General features: G+C 37.4%; 1 protein-coding gene across 4 annotated transcripts in view; it reads left to right on the top strand.

Moving 5' to 3' along the window:
- Positions 1-26,533, top strand: part of FHIP1A (FHF complex subunit HOOK interacting protein 1A) — a 282,110-nt gene that overhangs the window by 234,243 nt on the left and 21,334 nt on the right. For all 4 annotated transcript variants that reach the window (XM_012470035.2, XM_012470037.2, XM_012470036.2 and 1 more), the window contains 3 exons: positions 3,338-3,505; positions 12,659-12,738; positions 23,762-23,952. In XM_012470035.2, coding sequence (XP_012325458.1) covers positions 3,338-3,505; positions 12,659-12,738; positions 23,762-23,952 — 439 coding nt within the window. The remainder of the gene's footprint in view (positions 1-3,337; positions 3,506-12,658; positions 12,739-23,761; positions 23,953-26,533) is intronic.

Below are 26,533 nucleotides of genomic sequence, written 5' to 3'. Positions count from 1 at the left end.
GGGGGAGTTGGGGAGGGATAGCATGGGGAGAAATGCCAGATATGGGTGAGGGGGAGGGAGGCAGCAAATCACACTGCCATGAATGCACCTATGCAACAACTTTGCATGTTTTTCACATGTACCCCAAAACCTAAAATGCAATAAAAAAAAAAAAAAAAAAAAAAAACACTGAATTTTCTTTAGGTTATTTCAGTCATTGTGGCCCACCTTTAGTATGAAATAACATTCTTAAGCTTTAGTATCCCTAAACTTTATTATTGTGTATGATATGGCAGTAAGGTAGAATGTCATTTATTGTTTCTATTAGTATTACTATATACATTTGTAGCTACCTGCAATTCTTTATAGAACAAGGTAAATAAATATTGATAGTCATCTCTAAGACAGAAAGTCTTACTTACATTAGCAGCTGATTGCCCTTCATAACGGAAGCATGAAGAGGATACAACTTTCTAGTCTTGCTAACTCATCTTTAGGGCATTAGCAGAAGATTTTGTTTTACATTCTGCACAGCAGAGCATCTTTTCCCTGGTGTTTTATTGTTAGCTTTCCAAATGATCACACTTAGGCTCTGGTCTCATCCTCGTTGAGGAGGTTGCCTATTTGGGGGATTAGAGGAAGTTTCTGAAAGTAAAATAATGGGGCAGGAAAAGATTTTCTGGTATAAAAAGCTCCTAAAGGCTCTGAGGATATGATGGAAGGAAAAGATGGAAGGAGAGGGAGCCGGATTTTCCTGGTTTGGGTATTTGTTTAAGGTGAGTATGACCTCAGTTTATAAAGAATATGCAACTTAATGCTTAATGGACTTGGGTTTTTAATATTTATAGCATGTTATATAAAGGCTGCCCCTCCAAGTGCTTTCTTAAATCCTCTTAGCTTGTAAATGACAGCTTTGATTTCTAAAAAAGAAATATTTTCATTTATACAGCCTAACAGTAGTAAACAATAGATGTTTACTGCCCTTCTTTCATGTTAGCCCTCAAAGACTGAGACTTATAGTCTAAGGAGTTTATTGCTGTGCTTTTGAGCTTATTAAAGTCATGTGTAACTTAAGGGGGAAAAAGCTGATGCTACATTATTGGTACAAAGACTTGAATTTGTATGACGTGTCAGTTCAGCAGTGTTCCATAGATAAGTTGAAAATATTGTATTACAGAAACTACATACATGGCCTGTTTGTAACGATTATGCAGATTTTTCTAGTGATCAAGATTGTTGGGGAATTAGATTGTTGCCTAAATCATTTAGGATTAAGTTTCTGCTAAAGGGTCCCAAGTTTGCAGTAGTGAAGTGGATGTGAGCTAATGTAGGATTCATTTCCCTCTTAGCTATGATTGGTGACATCAGTTATTACAGAGATCTTTATAGAATATGTCTCTCTACTCTCTGGGGCCTTCAGGACACATGTAGAGGATAAAAAAATAGTTAAAAGTCAAACTAAACTCTGGCAAATATAAATTACTAGATCTTTGGGGCTGTGATTCACTCAGGAAAAAGTACATTCTATGTGCCAGGCTTTGTACATTGCATTGGGGTAATAAAGGAAAAAACACAGTGTGTGTCCCAGGGCAGCATTCGGAGTGCTCCATACATGGGACTAGAAAACATCAGGAAACACGAAGATGGAAGCAGTTTGTTTCAGAAGCAGGGGCAGACCATAAAAAGCACTCTTCTCAATGCGATTTATTTGTTAAATAGTCGATGCTTACCTGTTTCTGTTGCTATATTTGGGCCACAGAGAGCTCTTTGAAGTTGGTCAGATGACATAGTGGTGTATTGAATGTCTGAGAGTTTGCAGTGTTGGCACCAAGCTGGGAGAAGTGGATTTGCACTATGATATGTACTCAGACCACTGTGGAATGACTTCTCATTAGATTCTAATGCACTGGATGAGCATGCCTTGCTTAGGATAAAGAAAACAGACACACTGATTTGGTAATACCTTATCCACCTGGGTTCATCTATCCAGAAGATAGCTGAGCACCAAGAACTTTTTAAAAGTAATTTAAGCAGCCAAAATAGATATCTCCAAGCCTTTATGCACAGATGCATCCACTCAGGGCTCATCTACACTTATGTAGCAGATCTGGACATCTGGTTTCTAAACTAATCTGTGGATTTTGAAAGCCGAAAATAAAAAGGGGAAGAGGAATGGAATATAAAAGGAATGGCCCAGTAACCGTACGATAATGTGACAGCTAACACTTTTAAAGGAAGAGAAAGAAAGAAGATTTTAAAAAATGGAAAAGAGAAAATAAAAATTACTCAAAAAGTATTGCCATCTGTTCTGTTTAAAATCGAGTGCATTTGTATCATGGTGGAAGTATTGCTAAGATTTCTAGGGTATGTGGTATTAGACTCTGAAAGTTTGAACTATTTCTCTGGTGGTTTTCATGCATTCAGGTGTGGCTGTTTCTTTATACTTATGCAGGACAATTGATGACTCTGGGAATGACCTCTATTTATTAAGAGATGGTATATTCTCATCTTAGGAGGGCAAAGATATATATACTAGCTCTTAAAATATTCCCAATAAAAGTGTTTAAGGTTAGAATTTTGATACGTTAAGCATCAAATCCTCAGCTTCTTGAAAAACTTGGCTCTTCAGAGTGTTATTCACTGAAAAGTTGACATTTTACTCATGAGAATATCATACCAGGTAGCAAATATTAATTTGTATTATAAAAAAGTCACAGTTACTTTATAAGCAGTAAGTTCTTATAGTGCTTTATAAATAACATTTGATGTGTATTATTCAGTTATAAAAATTTGACTTGCAACTCTCCAGAAACACATCTGAACATCTGCAGCACTTTGTGTCTCTACTGCTCCTTTGCAATTTATATTATCGTTTTGCTTGTTATAGCTCATCTTCTTGGACATAAAGAATGTTCTTATGTTTTCAGCTCCTTGTACATAGCAGGTCCCAATAAATGTTTATTGAATGACTAATAATGAAACAAGTTATTCTGAGCTTTCTAATTAATCCTTTACTAACCGTGTAAATACTTTCAATTATCTTTTTTCTTCATTTTTGATTACACCCTAAAATCTTTATGGTATTTGAACTGCATTTGATGATTAGAGTTGTCAGAACACTTGAATTGATTCTTTATGCCTTTCTTTTCCCTTACTGAATTAAAGGGTGAAAGCAGTATGAGGTATTGTGGAATGTGAATAGGTTATAGGCTTCAGATAAAGCTGTGAAGTGTGTTTTCGTGGCAGGCGTGTTCTTGCCTTGATGGGGTGACTGTGGTGAGGCTGGGGTCCGCGGGAAAGGCGTGTATCACAGCATCAAGAGGAGGCTCACCTGTGCTTACTCTGTTGTTGGTCGTAGGTGACTGTGGAGGAGGTCATGACCACAACTGCGTATCTGGACCTTTTCCTGCGTAGCATCTCTGAGCCAGCACTGCTTGAGATCTTCCTCCGTTTTATCCTATTGCACCAGCACGAGAACGTCCACATCCTAGACACTCTCACGAGTCGAATCAACACCCCATTTCGGGTAAGGAGAACTCTAGCAGAAGGGAACTTATAACTCAGAACAGATTTCAGCAGAGTTTGTTTTGGGAATGAAATTATTAATATTCTCTTTTGCTCTTTTTTTTCTTTTTCCTCCCCCCCATTCTTTCCTTTCTGTCCTTTCTGTCCTTTCTTTCTTTCTTTCCTTTCTTTCTTTCTTTCGTTGTTATCATTTTGTGGCCATTACTTTCTTTCTACTTAGGTAGAGATGAACAGGGTAATATGTTTTGGTCTCAGGAATTCTTCTGTCAAAGAGGTGACACCTCCTGCCTTTCATAGGGTGCCTTTCTCGATTTCTCTGTATTAGCACTTTCTTCTGTAGAACTAGCAGATGCAATTCTGTGTGGGCAAGATGCAGGGGAATATGTGGACTTAAGTGCAGGTAAAAACAAGGAACCGGAGTGCATCAAGTCTGGGTATTGGAGATCATATTTCTGCCCATGAGTTGTTTTGAAATGGAAGTTTGGAAAGTTGTGAATTTGGGTGGTCATTCTTTATTTTGAAGCTCTAATTAGCTTGAAAAATACTCCTCCCCAAAGGCTTTTTCTACTTAATTGCAATTCTTGTTTTAAAAACAAACAAATGAGAATGTATCTGTCATTTGGTTTGTAACATATATAGAGGTCATATGTATAATAATAATTGCACAAAGGGAGGAAGAGGGAATAGACTTATGTAGGAGTAATATTTCTGTATTTTACCAGAGCTAATTTAATATAAATCTGAAGTAAATTCTGTTAAGTTAAAATGTATACTGGAAGCCCTAAAGCAAGAAAATAACTAAAAAAATATAGTGGAAAAATCATTTAAAGGAATTAAAATGTTATACTAGAGAAAATATTCAATTAGCACCACACTTAACAGTAATATAATATACATTCTCATCAAATGTACATAGAATATTCTCCAAGACAGACCATATGCTAGGCCATATAACAAGCCTCAGTGAATTTAAGAGGATTTAAATCATGCAGAGTATGTTCTCTGATCATAATGGATGGAAATTAAAAAATTATTGACAGAAAGAAATTTGGGAAATTCACAAGTATATGGAATTTAAATGACACACTTCTAATTAGTGGGTCAAAGAAGAAATCACAAGGGAAATGAGAATTTACTTTGAGATAAATGAGAATGAAGATGATATATACCCAGATTTATGAGACACAGTAAAAGCATTGTTTAAAGTTAAATATATAGTTGTGAACACATATGTTAAAAGAAGAGGAAAGAGCTCAAAGCAGCAACCTAAGCTTCTACTTCCACACACTGGAAAAAGAAGAGCAAACTCAAAGCAAGCAGAAAGAAAACAATAAGGATTAGAGCAGAAGTTAATGAAATTGAAAATTTTAAAAATGGAGAAGATAGGTGAAATAAAAAGTTAATTTTTTGACAAGATTGACAAACCTTTAGTTACACTGAGGAAAACAGAGGGAAGTCTCAAATTACTAAAATGAGAAATGAAAGAGGAGGATATTACTATCAATCTTACAGAAATAAAATCAATTGTAAGTGAGTACTATGAGCAACTGTATGCTAGAGGATAACTTAGATGAAACAGACAAATTCTAGAAAGACACAAACTTATGAAATTGAAAATCTAAATAAATTTATATCAAAATAAGAGATTACAATAGAAGTTTAAAAAGCTACTCACGAAGAAAAGCCCAGACCCAGATGGCCTCACTGGTGAATTCTATCAAACATTTAGGGACTAGTTAAAAAGTAAGGTCAGCAAAGTGGTGGAATAGGAACACCCAGGTCCTTATTCCCTCACAGAGAAACCTACTTAACAAAAATTTATGCAAATTGCCTTTGTAAGAACTTGAGAAACTTTGTAAGAACACCGGTTAAAAGGTTGCAGCACAAAGCCAAGAAGAGACATATTGAATGTGTAGGAAAACTGGTGGCATTATTACCTGCTCTAGCCATGCCCCCTCCCCACCACAGTGTGGCAAGATCCACAGAAAACTTCCAATTACTGACTTTTGCCTTGTGAGGGAAAGAGAAGAGTGAATTGCTTGCTTGACATTGCTTGCTGCTTATGTTCCGTCTGTTCATTGGGAAAAGAGGAATAAAATAGCTGCAAGACACTTAAAAAACAACAAAACAGCAATATTAAGTCCTTCCATCTCAGTAATTATTTTAAATATAGATGGATTAAACACCCTAATCAAAAGATATAAACTGGCTAAAGAGATAAAAAGACAAGATCCAAGAATATACTGTCTGAAAGACACTCACTTTTGATCTAAGAACATGCATAAGCTGAAAGTCAAAAGATGGAAAAAGATATCCCATGCAAATGGTAACTGAAAGAAAGCAGAGATGGTTGTACTTATATTTAAAAATTAGACTTTAAGATAAAGAGACACAAAAGGACACAAGAGATAAGAAATGACATTATGCAATGATAAAAGGGTCAATTCACTAGTAAGATATAAAAATAATATATATATGCATATAAAAATTATCTCTATCTATATGAACATAAAATCAGAGTTCCCAAATATATGAACCAAATATTGACAGAATTACAGGGAGAGATAGACAGCTGCACAATAATAGCAGGAGACTTCAATGCCCCAATATTTAGTGGACAGAAATATCAGACAGAAGATAAAGAAGGAAACAGAGGATTTAAACAACGCTATAAACCAATTGGACCTAACAGACATATACCAAATACTTCATCCAGCAATAGCAGGATATATGTTCTTCTCAAATACACATGGAATATTCTCCAGGATAGACCACATGTTAGGTCATAAAGCAAGGTTCAACACATTTACAAAAATTGAAAGCGCACAAATAATTTTTTTCTGACTGCAATGGAATGAAACTAGAAATAAATAGCAGAAGGAAAACTGGAGAAAATTACAAATATATACAAATTAAGCAACAGATTCTTGGGCCAAAGAAGAAACCACAAGGGAATTTAGAAAATATCTGGAGACAAGTGAAAATAAAAGCACAACATGGCAAAACTTATGAGATGCAGTGAAAGCAGTACTAAGAGGGAATTTTATAGCTGTAAATACTTAGGTTAAAAAAGAAAATCTTGAAGCAACAATCTATACATCTCCAGGAACTAGACAAAGAAGAATGAATTAAAGTTAGCAGATGGAAGAAAATAATAAAGATCAGAGCAAAAATAAATTAAAGAATGGAAAAAAAAATCAATGAAACCAAGACTTGGTTTTTTGAAACAACAATAACAACAACAACATTGATTAACCATTAGCTGGATTAACTAAGAAAAAAGAGAGATGACTCAGATAACTAAAATTAGAAACGAGAAAGAGGACATTACAACTTATGCCATAGAAATAAAAAAGAGCATGCCACAATTATATACCAACAAACTGAATGACTTAGGAGACCTGGATACATTCTTAGAAACATATAGCCTACCAAGTCTGAATCATGAAGACATAAAAAAAAAATCTGAACAGATTTACCTCTAGTAAGGAGATCAAAGCAGTAATAATAATTTAAAAATCTTAAAACAAAGAAAAACCCAGGACCAGATGGCTTCACTGACGAATTCTACCAAACATGTACACAAGAATTAACATCAATCATCCTTGAATGCCTAAAAAATTGAAGATCCAGAAACATTTTAAACTAATTTTATGAGGCCAGTTTTGCTCTGATACCAAAGCTAGACAAAGATACTTCGAGAAAACTAGAGGCCAGTATCCCTGATGACTATTGATGCAGAAATCTTTAACAAAATACTAGCAAAAAGAATTCAACAGCACATGATAAGGACTGTACAACATGGCCAAGTGTGACTTATTCCTAGAATGTAATGATGCTTCACCATAGGAAAGTCTGTCAGTGTAATATACCGCACTAACAGAATGAAGGACAAAACCCACAGAGTAACCTCAATTGATGCAGAAAAAGCACTTGACAAATTCAACAACCTTCCATGATAAAAACACTCAACAAACTAGAAATATAAGGAAACAACTTCTACCTAGTGAAGGCCTTACATGAAAAGCCCACACCTAACATCTTACTCAATGGTGAAAGACTAAAAGTTTTTTCTCTAAAATCAGAAACAAGGCAAGGATGGCCACTTAGAGGTCCTAGCCAGAGCAATTAGGCAAGAGAAAGAAATAGAAGGCATTTAAATTGGAAAGAAAGAAGTTAAACTGTCTCTGTTTGTAGACAACATGATCATGTATATAGAAAACCCTAAAGAGGTCACCAAAACAATGTTAGAGCTAACAAGCGAGTTCAGTAAAGTTGCAGGATACAAAGTCAACACACATAAATAATTTCTATATATTAACTATGAACAATCTGAAAAGGAAATTTGAAAAAGCTATTTATAATAGCATCAAAAAGAATAAAATACTTAGGAATAAACTTAACTGAGGAGGTGAAAGACTTGTACACTGAAAACTACAAAACATTATTGAAAGAAATGAAAGAAGAACAAATACATGGAAAGACGTTCCATGTTCATGGATTGAAAAACTTATTTTTGTTAAAATGGCCATATTACTCAAAGCAATTTACAGATTCCATGCAATTTCTTACAAAATCCGAATGGCATTTTTTGGGCAGAAATAGAAAAAAAAATCCTAAAATATATATGAAATCTCAAGGGACCATGAATAGCTAAAATAATATTGAAAAAGAAGGAAAAAGTTGGAGAGTTCACACTTCCTTATTTTAAAACATATTACAAAGCAATAGTAATACAAAACAGTGTGGTACTGGCATAAAGACCAATGAAACAGAATAGAAAACAGAATGAAACAGATATGAACCCTTGTATTATGGTAAATGATCTTTGATGAGGCTGCGAAGACTACACAATAAGAAAAGATGTTTCATCAACAAATGATACTTGTAAAACTGGATATCCACATGCAAAAGAATGAAGTTGAACCCTTACCTTACACAATATAAAAAATTAACTCAAAATGGATCAAAGACCTAAGCATAAGATCTAAAAGTACCAAACTCCTAGAAGAAAACAGAGGAAAACTTCATAGCAATGGATTTTGTAATAATTTCTTGGATATGACACCAGAAGCATAGGGAAAAATAGACAGCTGGGAGTACACCAAACTTAACAACTTAGGCATATCAAGTGAAATAATCAACAAGGTGAAAGGGCAACCTACAAAATGGGAGAAAATATTTATAAGTCATATATGTGATAAGGGATAGTATCCAGAATATATAAAAAGTTATATAACTCATCACCAACCAAAAACCCAAACAATCTAACTTAAAAATGAACAAAGTACTTGAATATTTCTACAAACAAGACATACAAATGACCAAAAAACATATGAAAAGATTAGAGAAGTGTAAATCAAAACCACAATGAGATATTATCTCATATCCATTATGGTGGCCACTATAAAAAAAATAGAAAAATGTAAGTGTTGGTGAGAATGTGTAAATACTGAAACCTTTGGGCTTTGTTTATGAGAATGTAAATTGGTGCAGCCATTATGGAAAACAGCATGGAGGTTTCTCAAGAAATTAAACATAGGATTACTGCATTATCCAGCAATCCCACTTCTGAGTATATATCTAAAAGAATTTAAAGCAGGATCTTGAAAAGATATTTGTACACCCACGTTCTTTGCAGCATTATTCACAATAGCCAAGAGGTTGAAGCAACCTAGATTGTCCATTGATGGATGAATAGATAAGAGAGTATGTCATATACACACAGTGGAATAGAATGTTATTCAACCTTAAAAAAAGGAAATCTTGTCACATGCTACAACATGATCTTTGAGGGTGTTATGCTAATGAAGTAAGCCAGTCACAAAAAAGACATGTGAAGACGTTTGTAGGATTCCACTCATGTGAAGGATCTAAAATAGTCAAACTTAAAGAAACAGAGGGTAAAATGATGGTTTCCTGGAGCTGGGTGATGGGGAAAATGGGGAGTTGTTTGGTGGTTTCAGTTTTGCAAAGTGTAAACGTTTTAGAGATCTGTTGTGCAACAATGTGAATATAGTTACCAGTAGTGATTTGTATGCTTAAAAATCATTAAGATGTTAAATTTTATGTTATGTATTCTTTATCAGTTTAAAAAATGAACAATTTATACAAATTCTTCACAGAATCTTTCAAAAATTAGAAGAGGAGGAAATACATCTCAACTCATTCTATGAAGCCAGTGTTATTCTGATTCCAAAACTAAACAAATATACCACAGGAAAACTATACACTAACAGCTATTATGAATATAGGCCCCAAAATTCTCAATAAAACACTAGCAAATGAAATTAGAGTAAGTAGAAAGGATTATACACCATGATCAAGTGGGATTTATCAAACTAGGATTGTAAAGCTGCTTTAAGGTCTGAAAACCAATTAGTAATACATCGTATCAACAAGATAAAGGAAAACATCATGATTATCAACAGCATACTCAACAAACTAGAAATAGAGGGGAATTTCCTAGCAATCTGATAAAAGGCATCTATGAAAATGTCAGAGCTAACATCATACTTAATGGTGAAGAATGTTTTTTCAGTAAGATAAGGAATAAGGTAAGATGCCTTCTCTCATCAATTCTGTTCAAGATGGTACTTGAAGTTCTAGCCAGGGCAAATAAATAAGAAAATAAAAAACATTTATACTAAAAGTAAAATAATCCATGTTTGTAGATGACATGCTCTTGTATGTAAAAAACTAAGGAATGCACTAAAAATTTTTAGAATGAATGAGTATAGTAAGGTTGCAGGATACAAGATTAATGTACAAAAATCAATTTAGAATAACATCAAAAGAATAAAATATGAATAAATTTACAAAAGAAGTGCAAAACTTATGCTGCAGAAACTATAAAACATTGTTTAAATTAAAGAAGACCTAAATAAATGAGAAAACACCCCATGTTCATAGACCAGAAGACTTAATATTGTTAATATAGGAATACTCCCCAAATTGATCTACAGTTTCAGTGCTTTTCTATAAAACTCCTATCTGGCCTCTTTGTTGAAATGAATAAGCTGACTCTAAAATTCATATGGAAATGCAGTTGACCCAGAATAGTCAAAACAAACTTGAAGAAACAAGTTGGAGAACTCACCATGCCTGGTTTCAAAACGTTACAAAGCTACAGTAATCAGAGCAGTGTGGTACAGGATAGACATACAGATCAGTGGTACAGAATTGAAAATCCAGAAATAAACTCGTATATTTATGGTCACTTAGTTTTCAATGAGATTTCAAGACCACTCAGTGGGAGAAAGAATAGTCTTTTTAACAAATGGTGCTGAGACAATTGGATATCCATGTGCAAAATAATAAGGCTGAATCCTCACCTCATGCCATATAAAAACTTAACTCAAAATGGATCAAAGACCTAAATGTAAGAGCTAAAACTATAAAACTCTTATAAGAAATCATAGGAGTAACTCCTTGTAGCTTTGGCCATGTTTTCTTAGATATGACACCAATAGCATGAACAACAAATGAAAAAATTGATAAATTGGAAATTATCAAAATTAAAAACTTTTGCCTTCAATGGACAACAACAGGAACTTGAAAAGATAATTCACAGAGTGGCAGGAAATTTTTGCAAATCATGTATCTGATAAGGTACTTGTATACAGAGTAAACACCTCCTACAACTCAATAATAAAAAGACAGATACACCTCCTACAACTCAATAATAAAAAGACAGATACACTCAGCAGAGTGTATAAACTCCCCTATTTGGCAGTTTACCTGATTACTGTAGCTTTGTAACGTTTTGAAACCAGGCATGGTGAGTTCTCCAACTTGTTTCTTCAAGTTTGTTTTGACTATTCTGGGTCAACTGCATTTCCATATGAATTTTAGAGTCAGCTTATTCATTTCAACAAAGAGGCCAGATAGGAGTTTTATAGAAAAGCACTGAAACTGAAATCTGCTCACCCTTAACAATGAGCAGTTATGTAATTATTATATACTATTACTATGTAATCTAATAAAGTAACAGTGATTTGCAGGGGATACTGCGGCAATCGATAAGAAGGAAACCTAACTAAGCTGGGGAAAGGAGGTGTTGGATGGTAATATTGTGAGACAGAACAGAAAGATTTCTTAAGTGAGGTGATGCCTTAGCTAAGACTTTGAGAATAGATAGGCAGTGGAGGAGTCAGGAAAAGGCATTGCAGGTAATGGAACCACATGTGCAAAGACTTGGTAATGGGAACAGAGTATGTTGCTTCTAGCTAACTACAAGTACATGACCTGCCCTGAGACTAAGAGATGTTTTGGGTTAGGCTAAGTAAAACTCTTTCTTTACAGCCTTGTTGTGGATTTCATTGGCCAGATTTTAAGTCCAGCCTGCCTAGAAGACAGACTAGCATTTATTCTTCCGTACAAAGAATGAGAACTTAAAATTACTTAAATCGCCCAGTAGATTGATAAAAGCTTACACTCAAAAGGGTACAAAGATTTTACAATACACCTTTGGGTATCTCCCCTATTTGGCAGTTTACCTTTTCTTTTTGGAAATCAGAGATAGATAGAATTCTTGTTTTTTGATGAACATCTTTGAAAAGAACATTATCTCACCATCAGCACAATGGGAAATGGAGCCAAGGAAAATGTTTGCCCCAAAGCCAAGAGAGGAGCTGAGCTTGAGGCTAAGAACTCTGAAGGGAGACTTGGCTAGGTTATATGCAATTTTCTGTGAGCCCTGTCTAATAACTAATGTCATATTTGAAAATAACTCAGGAAAACAAATTACCTAAACAGGAGTGTGGGTGAATGTGTGTGTGTGTGTGTGTGTGTGTGTGTGTGTGTGTTAGAGAGAGAGAGAGAAAGAAAGAGAGAGAGAGAGAGAGAACTGGAGAATTGTAGAGGGAATGTTTATCTGTCTGGATCTTTAAAAGTTGGAAATATGAGCACAGGCATTTTTGTAGGAGGATAATTCTGCACAGTGGCATAATTCCAGACACTGGCTTTCTAATCAAATCCTATAGAATTGATACCCTGAATACATGTTCTCTCTGGCAACAGCATGCTTTTTATCAAAACTGCTAAATAAAAAGAGAGGCCATTTTATTTTGTAATTCTGATTTATTTACCATCTGTGGGGAGTGCAGTTATCGTTCCAACATCTGAACTAGAATATGTGTCTCTTGCTTACCAGCTTTGTGTGGTGTCCCTGGCATTGTTCAGAACTCTCATTGGTTTACATTGTGAAGATGTGATGTTACAGCTAGTTCTAAGGTGAGTTTCCTTTTTTTTTTTTTTGTTTCCTTTAAAGAAAAATTCACTTCATACTTACATTACTTTATATTCATATACTTTATCTTATTTATATACTTTATATTACTTCAGTCATATAAGCTAAATAGAGACCATGTGTCTAAGGAAGAAAATTTTCAAGAACATTAATTTATTTTCTGCATTGTTTCTCAAGATTTATTTTATTTTTACTATTAAAAGTTTTTAGAGGGCCTCCTGGAAATTATAGATAGAATGCTTGAAAATGTTCGGAAGTATTATAAAAACTATTTTGGTCTGTGGCTGAATGTCTTTCTCTTGAGGTGCATTTAGAGGGGACTTTTGCTATTAAAAGCAAGTTTTCCAAATATAAAATACTTTTGATATGTAATTTCTTTGATTTCTGCTTTGATAATGGTACACACCCAATGTATATTCTTCAATCAGTATGCTTCAGTTAAATTCAGTAAAAATTTGATGAGTATTTGCTGTGAACTGGAAAGGACTTATATATAAGGTAGCAAAGGTGTGTCCTTTGGACATAAGTACAGGTGGGAAAGGTTTTATGAAGTGGCTGGGATTTGAAGATGAGTATTTTTTTTTTATTGCATATTAGGTTTTGGGGTACATGTGAAAAACATGCAAGATTGTTGCATAGGTGCATATGTGGCAGTGTGATTTGCTGCCTTCCTCCCCTTCACCTATATGTGGCATTTCTCCCCATGCTATCTCTCCCCAACTCCCCACTCCCGACTGTACCCCCCACTCTCCCCCAACAGACCCCAGTGTATAGTGCTCCCCTCCCTGTGTCCATGTGTTCCCATTGTTCAACACCCGTCTATGAGTGAGAACATGCAGTGTTTGATTTTCTGTTCTTGTGTCAGTTTGCTGAGAATGATGGTTTCCAGGTTCATCCATGTCCCTACAAAGGACGCGAACTCATCGTTTTTGATGGCTGCATAATATTCCATGGTGTATATGTGCCACATTTTTCCTGTCCAGTCTATCATTGATGGGCATTTGGGTTGGTTCCAGGTCTTTGCTATTGTAAACTGTGCTGCAATGAACATTCGTGTGCATGTGTCCTTATAGTAGAATGATTTATAATCCTTTGGATATATGCCCAGTAATGGGATTGCTGGGTCAAATGGAATTGCTATTTCTAGGTCCTTGAGGAATCGCCACACTGTCTTCCACAATGGTTGAACTAATTTACACTCCCACCAACAGTGTAAAAGTGTTCGTATTTCTCCACATCCTCTCCAGCATCTGTTGTCTCCAGATTTTTTAATGATTGCCATTCTAACTGGCGTGAGATGGTATCTCAATGTAGTTTTGATTTGCATTCCTCTAATGACCAGTGATGATGAGCATTTTTTCATATGCGTGTTGGCCTCATGTATGTCTTCTTTTGTAAAGTATCTGTTCATATCCTTCCCCCACTTTTGAATGGGCTTGTTTGTTTTTTTCTTGTAAATCTGTTTTAGTTCATTGTAAATTCTTGATATCAGCCCTTAGTCAGATGGGTAGGCTGCAAAATTTTTTTCCCATTCTGTTAGTTGCCGATTCACTCTAATGACGGTTTTTTTTTTTTTTTTTTTTTTGCCGTGTAGAAGCTGTGGAGTTTGATTAGGTCCCATTTGTCTATTTTGGCTTTTGTTGCCAATGCTTTTGGTGCTTTGGTCATGAAGTCCTTGCCTACGCCTATGTCCTGAATGGTTTTGCCTAGGTTTTCTTCTAGGGTTTTTATGGTGTTAGGTCTTATGTTTAAGTCTTCAATCCATCTGTAGTTAATTTTAGTGTAAGGTGTCAGGAAGGGGTCCAGTTTCTGCTTTCTGCATATGGCTAGCCAGTTTTCCCAACACCACTTATTAAACAGGGAATCCTTTCCCCATTGCTTGTTTTTGTGAGGTCTGTCAAAGATCAGATGGTTGTAGATGTGTGGTGTTGCCTCCAAGGCCTCTGTTCTGTTCCATTGGTCTATATCTCTGTTTTGGTACCAGTACCATGCTGTTTTGATTACTGTAGCCTTGTAGTATAGTTCGATGTCCGGTAGTGTGATGCCTCCCACTTTGTTCTTCTTGCTTAGAATTGACTTGGCTATGTAGGCTCTCTTTGGGTTCCATATGAAGTTTAAGGTGGTTTTTTCCAGTTCTGTGAAGAAGGTCATTGGTAGCTTGATGGGGATAGTGTTGAATCTGTAAATTACTTTGGGCAGTATGGCCATTTTCATGATATTGATTCTTCCTAACCATGAACATGGAATGTTTCTCCATCTGTTTGTGACCTCTCTTATTTCGTTGAGCAGTGGTTTGTAGTTCTCCTTGAAGAGGTCCTTTACATTCCTTGTTAGTTGTATTCCTAGGTATTTTATTCTCTTTGTAGCAATTGTGAATGGCAGTTCGTTCTTGATTTGGCTCTCTTTAAGTCTGTTATTGGTGTATAGGAATGCTTGTGATTTTTGCACATTGATTTTGTATCCTGAGACTTTGCTGAAGTTGCTTCTCAGTTTCAGGAGATTTTGGGCTGAGATGATGGGGTCTTCTAGATATACAATTATGTCATCTGCAAATAGAGACAATTTGACTTCCTCCTTTCCTAATTGAATACCTTTATTTCTTTTTCTTGCCTGATTGCTCTGGCTAGAACTTCCAGTACTATATTGAATAGGAGTGGTGAGAGAGGGCTCCTTGTCTAGTGCCAGATTTCAAAGGGAGTGCTTCCAGTTTTTGCCCATTCCGTATGATATTGGCTGTCAGTTTGTCATAAATAGCTTTTATTATTTTGAGATACGTTCCGTCGATACCTAGTTTATTGAGGGTTTTTAGCATAAAGAGCTGTTGAATTTTGTCGAAGGCTTTCTCTGCATCAATTGAGATAATCATGTGGTTTTTGTCTTTGGTTCTGTTTATGTGGTGAATTATATTTATAGACTTGCGTACGTTGAACCAGCCTTGCATCCCCGGAATGAATCCTACTTGATCGTGGTGGATAAGCTTTTTGATGTGCTGTTGCAATCGGCTTGCCAGTATTTTATTGAAGATTTTTGCATCTATGTTCATCATGGATATTGGCCTGTAGTTTTCTTTTCTTGTTGAGTCTCTGCTGAAGATGAGTATTAAGAGTCAAGATGCACAGCTATTAAGAAGACATTCATTTGGCAATTTAATAGGGGACTCAGGAACACCAAATCCTGCCTTAGCCCAGCAGTGCTTCCTCTTCTCTGGAACCCTGTGAGAAGCATCTGTTTCTGTGAAGTAAAGCAATGATGCTTCCTTATTAGCTCATGATTCAGCCCCGAATCTCAGCACAGAACTCTAGAAACCCCCAGTTAGACCATGATGCACGTCTTTCCTTCTTTTCATTAAACCCAGATCCTGAATCTTGGGGTTGACTAGTCTAGTGAAACCCTACCCCAGCACTGCAGGAAATGGACCCAGAGAGAATGTGGCCCCATAGCTGAGAGAGGAGCTAAGGGCTAGGGCTGAGAGGAGCTCCAGGGGGAGAGTTGCCAGGGTTTGTGCTCTTATATGCTCTTCTGGTGGTGTGGAAGTGAAAGGATCCTCCAGCATGCACTTCCCACTCCTCCTTCCTTAGTGGACTCCCTGATCCTTCCGTTGACCAGTGCTGGGGAATAAGGGTGTATGGAGCTGAGAGTGGGGGAAGAGGGAGGAGACCTGAGCTTTCTGTAGTCCACATTGGGGTTTTGACATGATTTGAGTAGAGGTTACTGAGAAGAAGACATTCCAGGTGGATGCAATAGCATTTCCAAATAGGTAGCTCTGGAAAAGCCAGGGGTGTCCAAGTGTGATCCTGGAAAATAGTTAGAAATGCAAATTCTTGGTCTCCTCTTGGACCTACTGAATCAGAAACTCTGGGGTTAAGGCCCAGCAAGCCATGTTTTAACAAACTCTGTAGGGGATTCTGATGCACTATTAAGTTTGAGAACCACTTTGTTTGAGGAGTGGTGCTGTGCAGGCATAACATCTTGCAAAAGAGAGTGATTACAAAATAAGTCTGAGAAAGCTGGCGGTGGCGTATTGTGGAGGGCCTTACAGAATTGTCAGAAGACTATCACCTATTAGTTTTTTAAGTTTAAAAGAGTTTTTGAACTTTTTAGGGTTTTAGATTAGGTCATCAGTAACAAATCTTAAGTATTAGCAGAAAACAAATCCAATCATAAAGAAACAACCTGGATAGCCTGGGTAGAGCATTAGTTATCTGTCCTAAAAAGATTATGTTAGCTCCTCATCAAGCCTCTACTGATATATGACAGAATGCATTAGCAAGGCCTGAATGAAAGGCCAAAAACCAGGCCTTTACTCCAAAGTGGGTAAAACCAGATGGCATTTAAATGTTAAATTCTGAAATACTGCTTCTTTGATGGCAGGAAAAGTGGCTATCTTTTTCAGTGTACTTGGAAGCCTGGCCTTGGTCTGGAGGTGCAGAGCTTCCCAGCTTTGGGTCACCAGGTCAGATTTAGTCCAGGTGGTGGAAGCTCTTACTTGCTGGCTGTTCAGTGACCTTTACAAGATTAGCTGTAACCAGCCTTTTACTGCTCACATAGTGATGTTTGTTGTATTAAAAAAGTGTCCTCAGAGATGGCATCAGCAATGGCTTCTCTGGAGACCCAGATCTGCACATTATAAAAATGAAGAAATAGGGCCGGGCGCGGTGGCTCACGCCTGTAATCCCAGCACTTTGGGAGGTCGAGGCGGGTGGATCACGAGGTCAAGAGATTGAGACCATCCTGGTCAATATGGTGAAACCCCGTCTCTACTAAAAATACAAAAAAAAAATTAGCTGGGCATGGTGGCGCGTGCCTGTAATCCCAGCTACCCAGGAGGCTGAGGCAGGAGAATTGCCCGAACCCAGGAGGCGGAAATTGCGGTGAGCCGGGATCGCGCCATCGTACTCCAGCCTGGATAACGAGCGAAACTCCATCTCAAAAAAAAAAAAAAAATTAAGAAATGAGCTCATGGTTGAGATACATATATGTTCAAGTGAGGGCTAGTCATTTCTAGGGTAGGTGGGGACAAATATCCCGGGAAAGTGCCTGAATGTTATAACAAGTTATAAATGGAATAATAATAATAAAAAAAGCCAGACCTGAGGTTAGGAGATGGGCTTGACTACTTGGTCATAGGCTTTCTGGGCCCAAGTTTCTTTAATGAGGACGATAGTGATAATAACAACAATAATATAGTTGCTCTTAATTGAATACTTCCTCTGTTTCTAATTCTGCTGTGGTGTCTGGGGGGATCCACCAAGAGAGAAACTGAGAGGACATACACAGAAGTTGATTGGGCACATGATAGGCATGCAAGAAAACACTGGCTCCTGGTCTCCTTCCTCTGCGCTGCTCATGTGACTCGACCTGTTCTGGTTTTGGAATATGCTACTTCATAGGGTTATTGGGAGGATCAACTGTGGTGATGTCTGTGAAAATGTTTTGAAATGCTGTAAAGCAAGGTTGTCTAACTTGTGGCTTGTGGGCTGCGTGTGGCCCAGGACAGCTTTGAATGCGGCCCGACATAAATTCATAAACATTCTTAAAACATTACGAGATTTTTTTTTTTTTTGCAGTTCTTTTCTTCTTTTAGCTATCATTAGTGCTAGTGTATTTTATGTGTGGCCCAAGACAATTCCTCTTCTTCCAGTGTGGCCCAGGGAAGCCAAAAAATTAGACACCCCTGTTATAAAATATTACACACATTTAAGGGAGGTAATTTTCTAGAAAGGACATTTTAAACTAATGAAAATAATTCTTTCCTGATTTAGAATCTGTGTGAAAAGCAAAGACCATAAAAAATCTTTGTTCTTCAAGTCATTTAAACATTATTTTAAGGGACATAAAAAACAGATTTATAATCCATCCTTTTTGTTTGTTGCTGCCACTGCAGTCATTTGAATATACATGATAAACTTGCAGATCTGAGAGGCAGTAGAGCAGTGAAGATTATGTGACTGCATTTAATGAAGGTATTTGTCATGTGATAAATAAATAATAACTATATGTCAATTTTTGCTACAACCCAAATATAAATACCAACATTTCAAAATGATGATCCATTTGTAACTGATACTAGTTTCTTCCATTTGGCAAAATATCAGAAAAGTAAGGTGAAATAAGATACCCCCAAAGACAGGATATTTTAGTGAGCAGAAAACCAAGGAGAAATTGTCCACCTCCACGTATGTGACATATGATAGGCCAAAGGCAGGCAGGAAATGCTGACAAGCAGTGAAGTAACAAATCTCTGCCATGCTCCTGGAACCTCCCAGTTGAGACAAAATTTAATTGCTTAATACATTGAATGCTATTTCTGAATATTCTGGTTAGAGAGTTTTTCTCAGAAGTACTGCTCCATTGTCAGGGTTATGAACTGCCTTGCCTGCTGTGTTCAGATAGAGGTTGTTTCGCCTGAAGAGAAGCTGTGTGTATACTTCAGGAACATTTTCATCTTGCATAGAAGATAGGGGTCTGGAGGAGAGGGAAAAAAAAAACCCCATAAAGCCTGCCAGCCTAGGGAAAATGAATAGGAGAAATATGGCCAGAACTTCTTTGAATCACAGATGATCTTTTTGAATTCACTAACATTGCTTTGTAGATTTTTGCCTATTGGTGTATTGTTGGGGTTATCATCATCTCAGAAGAAGCACTTCACTTAGCTCATTGTACTTCACTGCCTTGTTTTGCTTGTGTTTATGGTCAGTGTAGCATAGGGCAATATGTGTGCTTTGTTATCAATTGATTGTCACTGAATTATTTTAGAAGTGTTGATGGTTTACTTTAATGACTGATATCCAAGAAAGTAAGAAATAAGCCCAGGGTTGTAGAGGGTTGGGGCAATAATGAAAATCAGGGAGGACAATATGTTTTCCTGCTGTGTTGGGGGATGGCTTTGCATAATCTGGACCTCTAAAGTCAGATATTTATTAGTCTCTGATTATTTTTATAGTTTTGTGAATTTAAAATCCTCAAACAAAATAAATATAGTATAAATGAAAAGATTTTGATAATAAATACCCATACTAAATTCCTAAGTGATTTTTCTGCTATTGACAACCAATTCATTTTGATATTTGACATTTGGGGATAGTCTGGCATTCATTCTGTTTCTAATCTTTTCCTGTAAATGTTGAAAAGACAGAGACAGAGGAGCAAGTTCTCTTTTTTCTATTCTTTCCTCTGGGATGATCCTTTATTTTAAAGGTACAGCAGAACCAGGGCTTTTTTTCTTTTAAAAATTGATATATAATAGTTGCACATATTTTGAGGCTACATGTGATATTTTGATGCATGTTTATACATGTGTAATAATCAAATCAGGATCATTAGGACCTTTTCTTTCTGTTGGGACTATTACAATTATTTTCTTCTAGCTATTTTGAAATATACAATAAATTATTGTCAACTGTAATGTCTCTACTGTACTATTAAATACTAGCACTCTATCTAGAGCTGCACTTTTGTACCCCTTAACTAACTTCTTCCCCCTTCCCTTCCCAGCCTCTGGAACCACCATTCTACTCTTTACTTCTGAGATTCACTTTTTTAGCTCCCACGTATGAAGAGAACATGTGATATTTGTCTTTCTCTGCTGGCTTATTTCACTTAACACAATGACCTCTGAGAACTGTTATTCAGAATACTGGTGGGTTATTCATTTGAACAGGCTCTCAATTTCCAATTTCATAGACTCTCTCTTTCAAACAATAGGGGATCTCCCTTGATTGATTTATTCAGAAGAAAATTTTTAGTTTCTACTGAAAGCGTGTATTTGTAATGTTGCAAATTCCCAGTTACTCTTTATTTTAATATAGCTTCAAGCTACCCACTGGTGATATTTGATAAATAGCTTTATTAGTTTTGATCCAGCCATTTTTAATATTTCAAACAAAGAATAAAAATCTATGTATATCAGCTTAAATCATGAAATATGCTTGGTTTGAGCTGTAAGCAGTCATTGCTATTCCAGCAGTATATAAAAGCATTGAAGCAGTTTACTTGTTAAATAATTAATGACCAAAATAAGGATACAATAAATCCTGTGTAATCTGAATTTCTTTCGGCCTCACCAGCCTATGGGAAGAGTTCACACCAATGGCTACAGGACAGGTTTTCTCAGCTCTCACCCCAGCTACCTCATATAAAATCTTGGACCCGCCCCTGCCCCCAGCACACACAGAAAGTATCACCTGTCACTTCTAGGGATCACCAAATGAGAAGTCTTTTTGGTTTATTTGTTTTTTTTTTTTTTTTTTTTTTTCTTTAGAGGCAGGATCTCACTCTGTCCCCCAAGCTGGAGTGCAGTGGTACAGTCATAGCACACTGCAGCCTCTATGTCCTAGGGTCAAGTCATCCTTCCACCTCAGCCTCCCGACCAGCTGGGACTACAGGTGCACACCACTACACCTGGCTAACTCTTGTATATTGTATAGAAACAAGATCTTGCTGTGTTGCTCAGGCTGGTTTTGAACTCTTGGCCTCAAGTAGTCCTCCCACCTTAGCCTTTCAAAATGCTGGAATTACAGGCATGAAGCACTGTACCCCACCCCCAAGTGAGGAGTCTTACATATATGCGTGAACAAGTCTCCCATCACAGTTCCCACAGCAGCATCTGCCATGGTCCCTTCTCCTGCTCCAATCCCTTCTGTTGCTGCTGCTTTCTCTTCCCACCCCGCCACTCCCTGCCTCTGATCCTGCTATGTACCCTGGCACACCCGTGTGGTGCTAGAGCAGCATTGCCTTCTCCGGGTGCCCACTGGGGTCCAGCTGTGCTTTGTTCACAGCTGGTGGGTTCACACAGAGGTGGGTGGGAGAATGCTTCTCTCTCCTGTGTTATTCCTGGTCACCAGAGCATCTCTACTCACAGATATCCTTAGAAAAAGAGCTCCTTTATTTTCTGCCTGCAACATCCATTTTTCCTCATTGCTAAGTCCCCAAAGCTAAGCCAAGAATCAGAACAGACTTGCCCCCTGTTCCATACTTTCCTTTTTGTTCTTGTAACCTACTTTTATGAAACTGAGCTTATGAAAACAGATGCCACCACATCAGACTTGCAGGTGTGTCTGGTTCTTACTGATAGCAGGTTAAGAATATATATCTGGGGCCGGGCGTGGTGGCTCACACCTGTAATCCCAGCACTTTGGGAGGCCGAGGCAGTTGGATCACGAGGTCAAGATATCGAGACCATCCTGGTCAACATGGTGAAACCCCGTCTCTACTAAAAATACAAAAAATTAGCTGGGCACGGTGGCGCGTGCCTGTAATCTCAGCTACTCAGGAGGCTGAGGCAGGAGAATTGCCTGAACCCAGGAAGCGGAGGTTGCAGTGAGCCGAGATCGTGCCATTGCACTCCAGCCTGGGTAACAAGAGCGAAACTCCATCTCAAAAAAAAAAAAATAATAATAATAATATATATCTGCCTTTGGGGACAGTAGGAGGAGGGGATGAGGGCCGCCTTGCCTTAGATGGTTTGCTTTTTCTGAGAACTGAAGGTTAAGTGGCAAGTTTGCCATATCATACCTGGAAAGTATTATTAAAACCTTCAGTGTAAAGTACCACAAAGAGAATGGAATCTTTATTCCCTCTCTGACTCTGGCTCTTGCAGCCAATCAGTCGTGAATATCAACTTAGGTTTTCCTACTTTGGATCAACAGGAGATGTGGGAGTTGAATGTTTATAGGTCTGAAGACATATCCTGAAAATTGTCCTTTTTTTTAGATGAATCTCACTCTGTCTTGCCCAGGCTGGAGTGCAGTGGGGTGATCTCATTTCACTGCAACCTCTTACCTGGCTAATTTTGTATTCTTAGTAGAAACAGGGTTTCATCATGTTGGCCAGGCTGGTCTCAAACTCCTGACCTCAGGTGATCTGCCCACCTTGGCCTCCCAAATGCTGGGATTACAGGCGTGAGCCACTGCACCCGGCCTGAAAGTCGTACTTTTTAATCTTTTTTAATGAAAATCTTAATTTTAGCTTGTTTTTCTCTGCACTGTTTCTTTCTCAAATGCTGAATACAGAAGCAAAAACATTCTGGCTGATTGAAAGGTTGTGATTGTTCACATAAGGGCTCATCTGTAATTGGCTCCTGCACACATATGTGATGCTTGGCTCTGGCTACAAGTTCTTTATCCCATTTGCTCCATCTTTGTTTAAATAAGCAGTATGTTTTTATCCCCGTTAAGAAAGTAAGTCATTTAAACACACTTTATTCTAGCCATGAGGCCCACTGATGTGCTCCAGGTGTGTCAGAAATGGTCACTCAGGTTTTCTTGTTCCCAGGTTCATAATGATACTAAGATGCTTTTGATTACCAGCCAAAAGTGTTTTGTGTGAAATGGGGGCCAGTGATCTTCAGTGAGTCGTTTTCCATTATATTTCCTCCCGGTCACCCGTGAGAATATAAGAAGAGGTTTACACTATGGAGTGATGATTTGCTCCTGCCATTCAGTGCCTGCTAGAAGCCAGAATTTCTGGGATTATAAGAGAAATGATTGAAGCAGCTTCTTGCTGTGGTAGCACATTATACTGAGGAGGTAGACACTGAAGTAATTGTGATACGAGGTAATAGTGCTTAATAGACACCCATGAGCGTAGTGGAGGAGGGATTAGCTTTGTCTTGGAGTAAGAGCCAGGAAACCTTCCCAAAGAAGGTGACACTGAAGCTGGACTTTGTAGAATGAAAGGCATTTGTCAGGTAAAGAAAAGAGGAAAGCACAGGCCAGGTAAAGGTTACAGTGGACGCAAAGGCATAGAGGTGAAGAGGGATCCTTTAAGAGATGATGAAGTTCCTGGAGGCTAAATTGTAAAGACCATTAAGTTCTTTGCAAAGAGATTGTTCTTTCAGAAGAAATTAAGCAAAGGAGTGAATCTTGGTGGCTGGTGAGATGATCAGTTGAGATTTGGGGGAAGATGGTCCGCCCCTGGCCACAGGGAGTCCCTATTATGGTTTAGTTAGTCCCAGTAATAGTTCAAGACATTGCAGAGACAAAATGCTGGTTCTTTTTGTTTTTCTAGGTATCTGATCCCCTGCAATCACATGATGCTCAGTCAGAGGTGGACTGTGAAGGAGAGAGATTGTTACTCTGTTTCTGCGGCCAAGCTGCTCGCCTTGACTCCTGTCTGCTGCTCCAGCGGGATCACTCTGACGCTTGGGAACCAAGAGAGGGATTATATTCTCTGGTCAAAGTGTATGCATGACAGTTCAGGTAGGAACACGCTAGTGATGATCTTTAAACAAAAAGGATGCCAATTCCATCTCACTTTGGGATATGCGTCCCTTTGGGTGGACAGGGAATTATGTAGTGGCTCCCATTTCTCTTATGAATGACTAGTTGGGATCCTTTTCTGCTTTGTAAGGAGTTATGGACACTTTGTAATCAGTATTCATTGAAGTGCCCAGACATTACCTAGTGTTCCCAGATCTTTATTTTACGTGGACTTTCTAGTGGGATCCTGAGTCGAATGTGAAAACATGTGCTAGCATGTCTTCGAAAACAAGATGGAGGTGAGAAGTGTGGAAATAGCTATTGCTAGGACAGAATCAGCCCTTATTTTAATTTCTAAAATGAGCTGCTTATAGGAATCTGTCATAAGGATTTACATATTATATATCCCTATAAAACTTGAAATTTGTGATATGACAGCAGAATTGGATGCATTTGATTGACCTAATAAAGAAGGCTTTCATAAATCCTTTACAGGGGTTATGATACTCAGTTGCTATTTGCCAGCTACAGTTCACCTCATACAAGCAAAATTGAAATAGCCATCTCTATCAACCTTGGCCTTCTGGCAGGCAGCTGCAAAAAGGAGGCATATGTGTATCTTTGATGGTCATATGGCTGTTTCAATTCAGGAACATTCTGCATATCCTGTGACCACCAGGAAATGCCCAGTCCTGGTGTTGAGTCAAGTGTTTCTGGTCTATATTCTGATATCCACCCCAACAATGTCACTCTGTCCACTCAGCTACAATCCTCTTAGATAAAGTATATTTAAAAGCTGGGTTACTTGACTAAGAAAATGTCAGTACATTTGATATTAATGTAATTTCTAGAAACTAAGGTTGTCTTACTGTCTTGTTCTTTATATAAAGATACATGAAGATTAGCAGTTTATATAACTATCTTAATTGTATTTTCCTGTTAGTATGGATATCTTATATTTTTGTACCTAAAAGTTATTATTTAAAACATATTTAAAAATTGATGTCTTTTAAAATTTACTATGAAAGTTTTTTCAAGAATGATTCTGTGGTTAACCTTGCCTCAGAATTCAAAATTAAAGTTAAACATATGATTGTCCATAACTTGCCAACTTCTTTTCCTGTGTGATCACTTTTAATGCTTTGAAGAAGGTAGTATTCCCATTTTACAGATGAACAAACAAACTCAGAGAGGGGAATTGATTTGTTCATGATTATACAGCTACGTAGGTTCTCTGATTCCAGATTCCATGTTCTTTCCACTCTCCTGCCTCTGGGGTTGCCTTACAGCACACAAATGCCCTAATGGATGGGTAGTGCATAGCCAGCTAGCTAGCCAGAGTAATTATTGTACAGGGGTAAATAACTTGCCCAAGAAAGTAGCAGAGCAAAGACTCAGGTTCTGCATCTTGGTTCTGCTACTTTCTTGGGCAAATTACTTAAGTTTTCTAAACTTTTTTTCTTATCTGTAAAATAGTACCTACCTCAAAGGGTTATTCTCAGGAAAGCAAGTGAAGACATGTAAAGCTCTTAGAAGACTGCCTGGTATGTCGTAAGTGCTCAATAAATACTGCTAGCAGTAGTATTTGACATCTTTTTACATAACGTAGATGAGAGATAAACACTAACATTTTTAGCAGTAGAGCTGTAAAATATGAATTATGTCCACCCTAAAGCCCTGGAAATGGGTATCCTTAAAGGCTCAATTCTGACCCAGTCTGGTAGAGATTTAGAGCATGAAGAGACACGAGGCTTGCAATTGAAGTAAGAATGGAGGTTGGTGTGAAATCGCCTGTGCTTGAATTGCAGCTCTTCCACAATTTGGGTTGGGTGTTCTTTCATCTCTGAGCCTCAATTTCTTTATCTGAAAATGGAGAAAATATTATCTACCATATGGGATTATTGGGAGAATTAACTTAGCTAGCACCGATAAAGCACCTGTAGCATACTAGATGTTTAAGAAATGATAGAAAATATATTTTTCCCTGAGTCTTTTTCTTTTGAGGAAAGACAGGCAGATGTTTTTACAGCTATTTCAGTAGTGAATTGGAAGTTTTAACATCAAAGGCTGTCATGGTAACATAAGCAGCATTCTTAGGTTAAAATGACTTTTGTAGTGAATATGATTTTACTCTAAGAGATCATTTAATAATATCAACATCCCCAATAGTCCCCAGGAAGGCAGAATGAATTAATAGGCTTTTCTAAAAACCGGAATTTTTTGTAGAAAAATTTTTCTACAAAAAATTCTGGTTCTCACATTAATGGATTACCAGCCTTCCACTTTAGATTCAAAGTAAAAAACTCTAAGGTCATTACTCTGTGGCAGGTTGTATATCAGGTGTATTACCTAATTTAGTCCTCTCAACAACCTGAGAGATTGCTATCATTAGCTCTTCTTTCTCTAATGACTCATACCAGATCATAGTTTTCCATTGGCTGTAGCCACTGTCTGACTGGTTGTATTGGTTTTCCATCTTCTGTGAGGGTAGAGTTTCTATTATTAGTCTTTGCTTCTTATGATCTAACCATTTTTTATTATTCAGAGGTCATTTCTTCAGACATAAGTAGACCCAAAGTAG

This window comes from Aotus nancymaae, unplaced genomic scaffold (genome assembly GCF_030222135.1).
Source record: "Aotus nancymaae isolate 86718 unplaced genomic scaffold, 86718_ANA_hifiasm-v0.15.2.pri h1tg000033l, whole genome shotgun sequence".
NCBI classification, from domain to species: domain Eukaryota; kingdom Metazoa; phylum Chordata; class Mammalia; order Primates; family Aotidae; genus Aotus; species Aotus nancymaae.
Note: the sequence above shows the minus strand (reverse complement) of the source record. Positions and strands in the feature narration are given on the sequence as shown.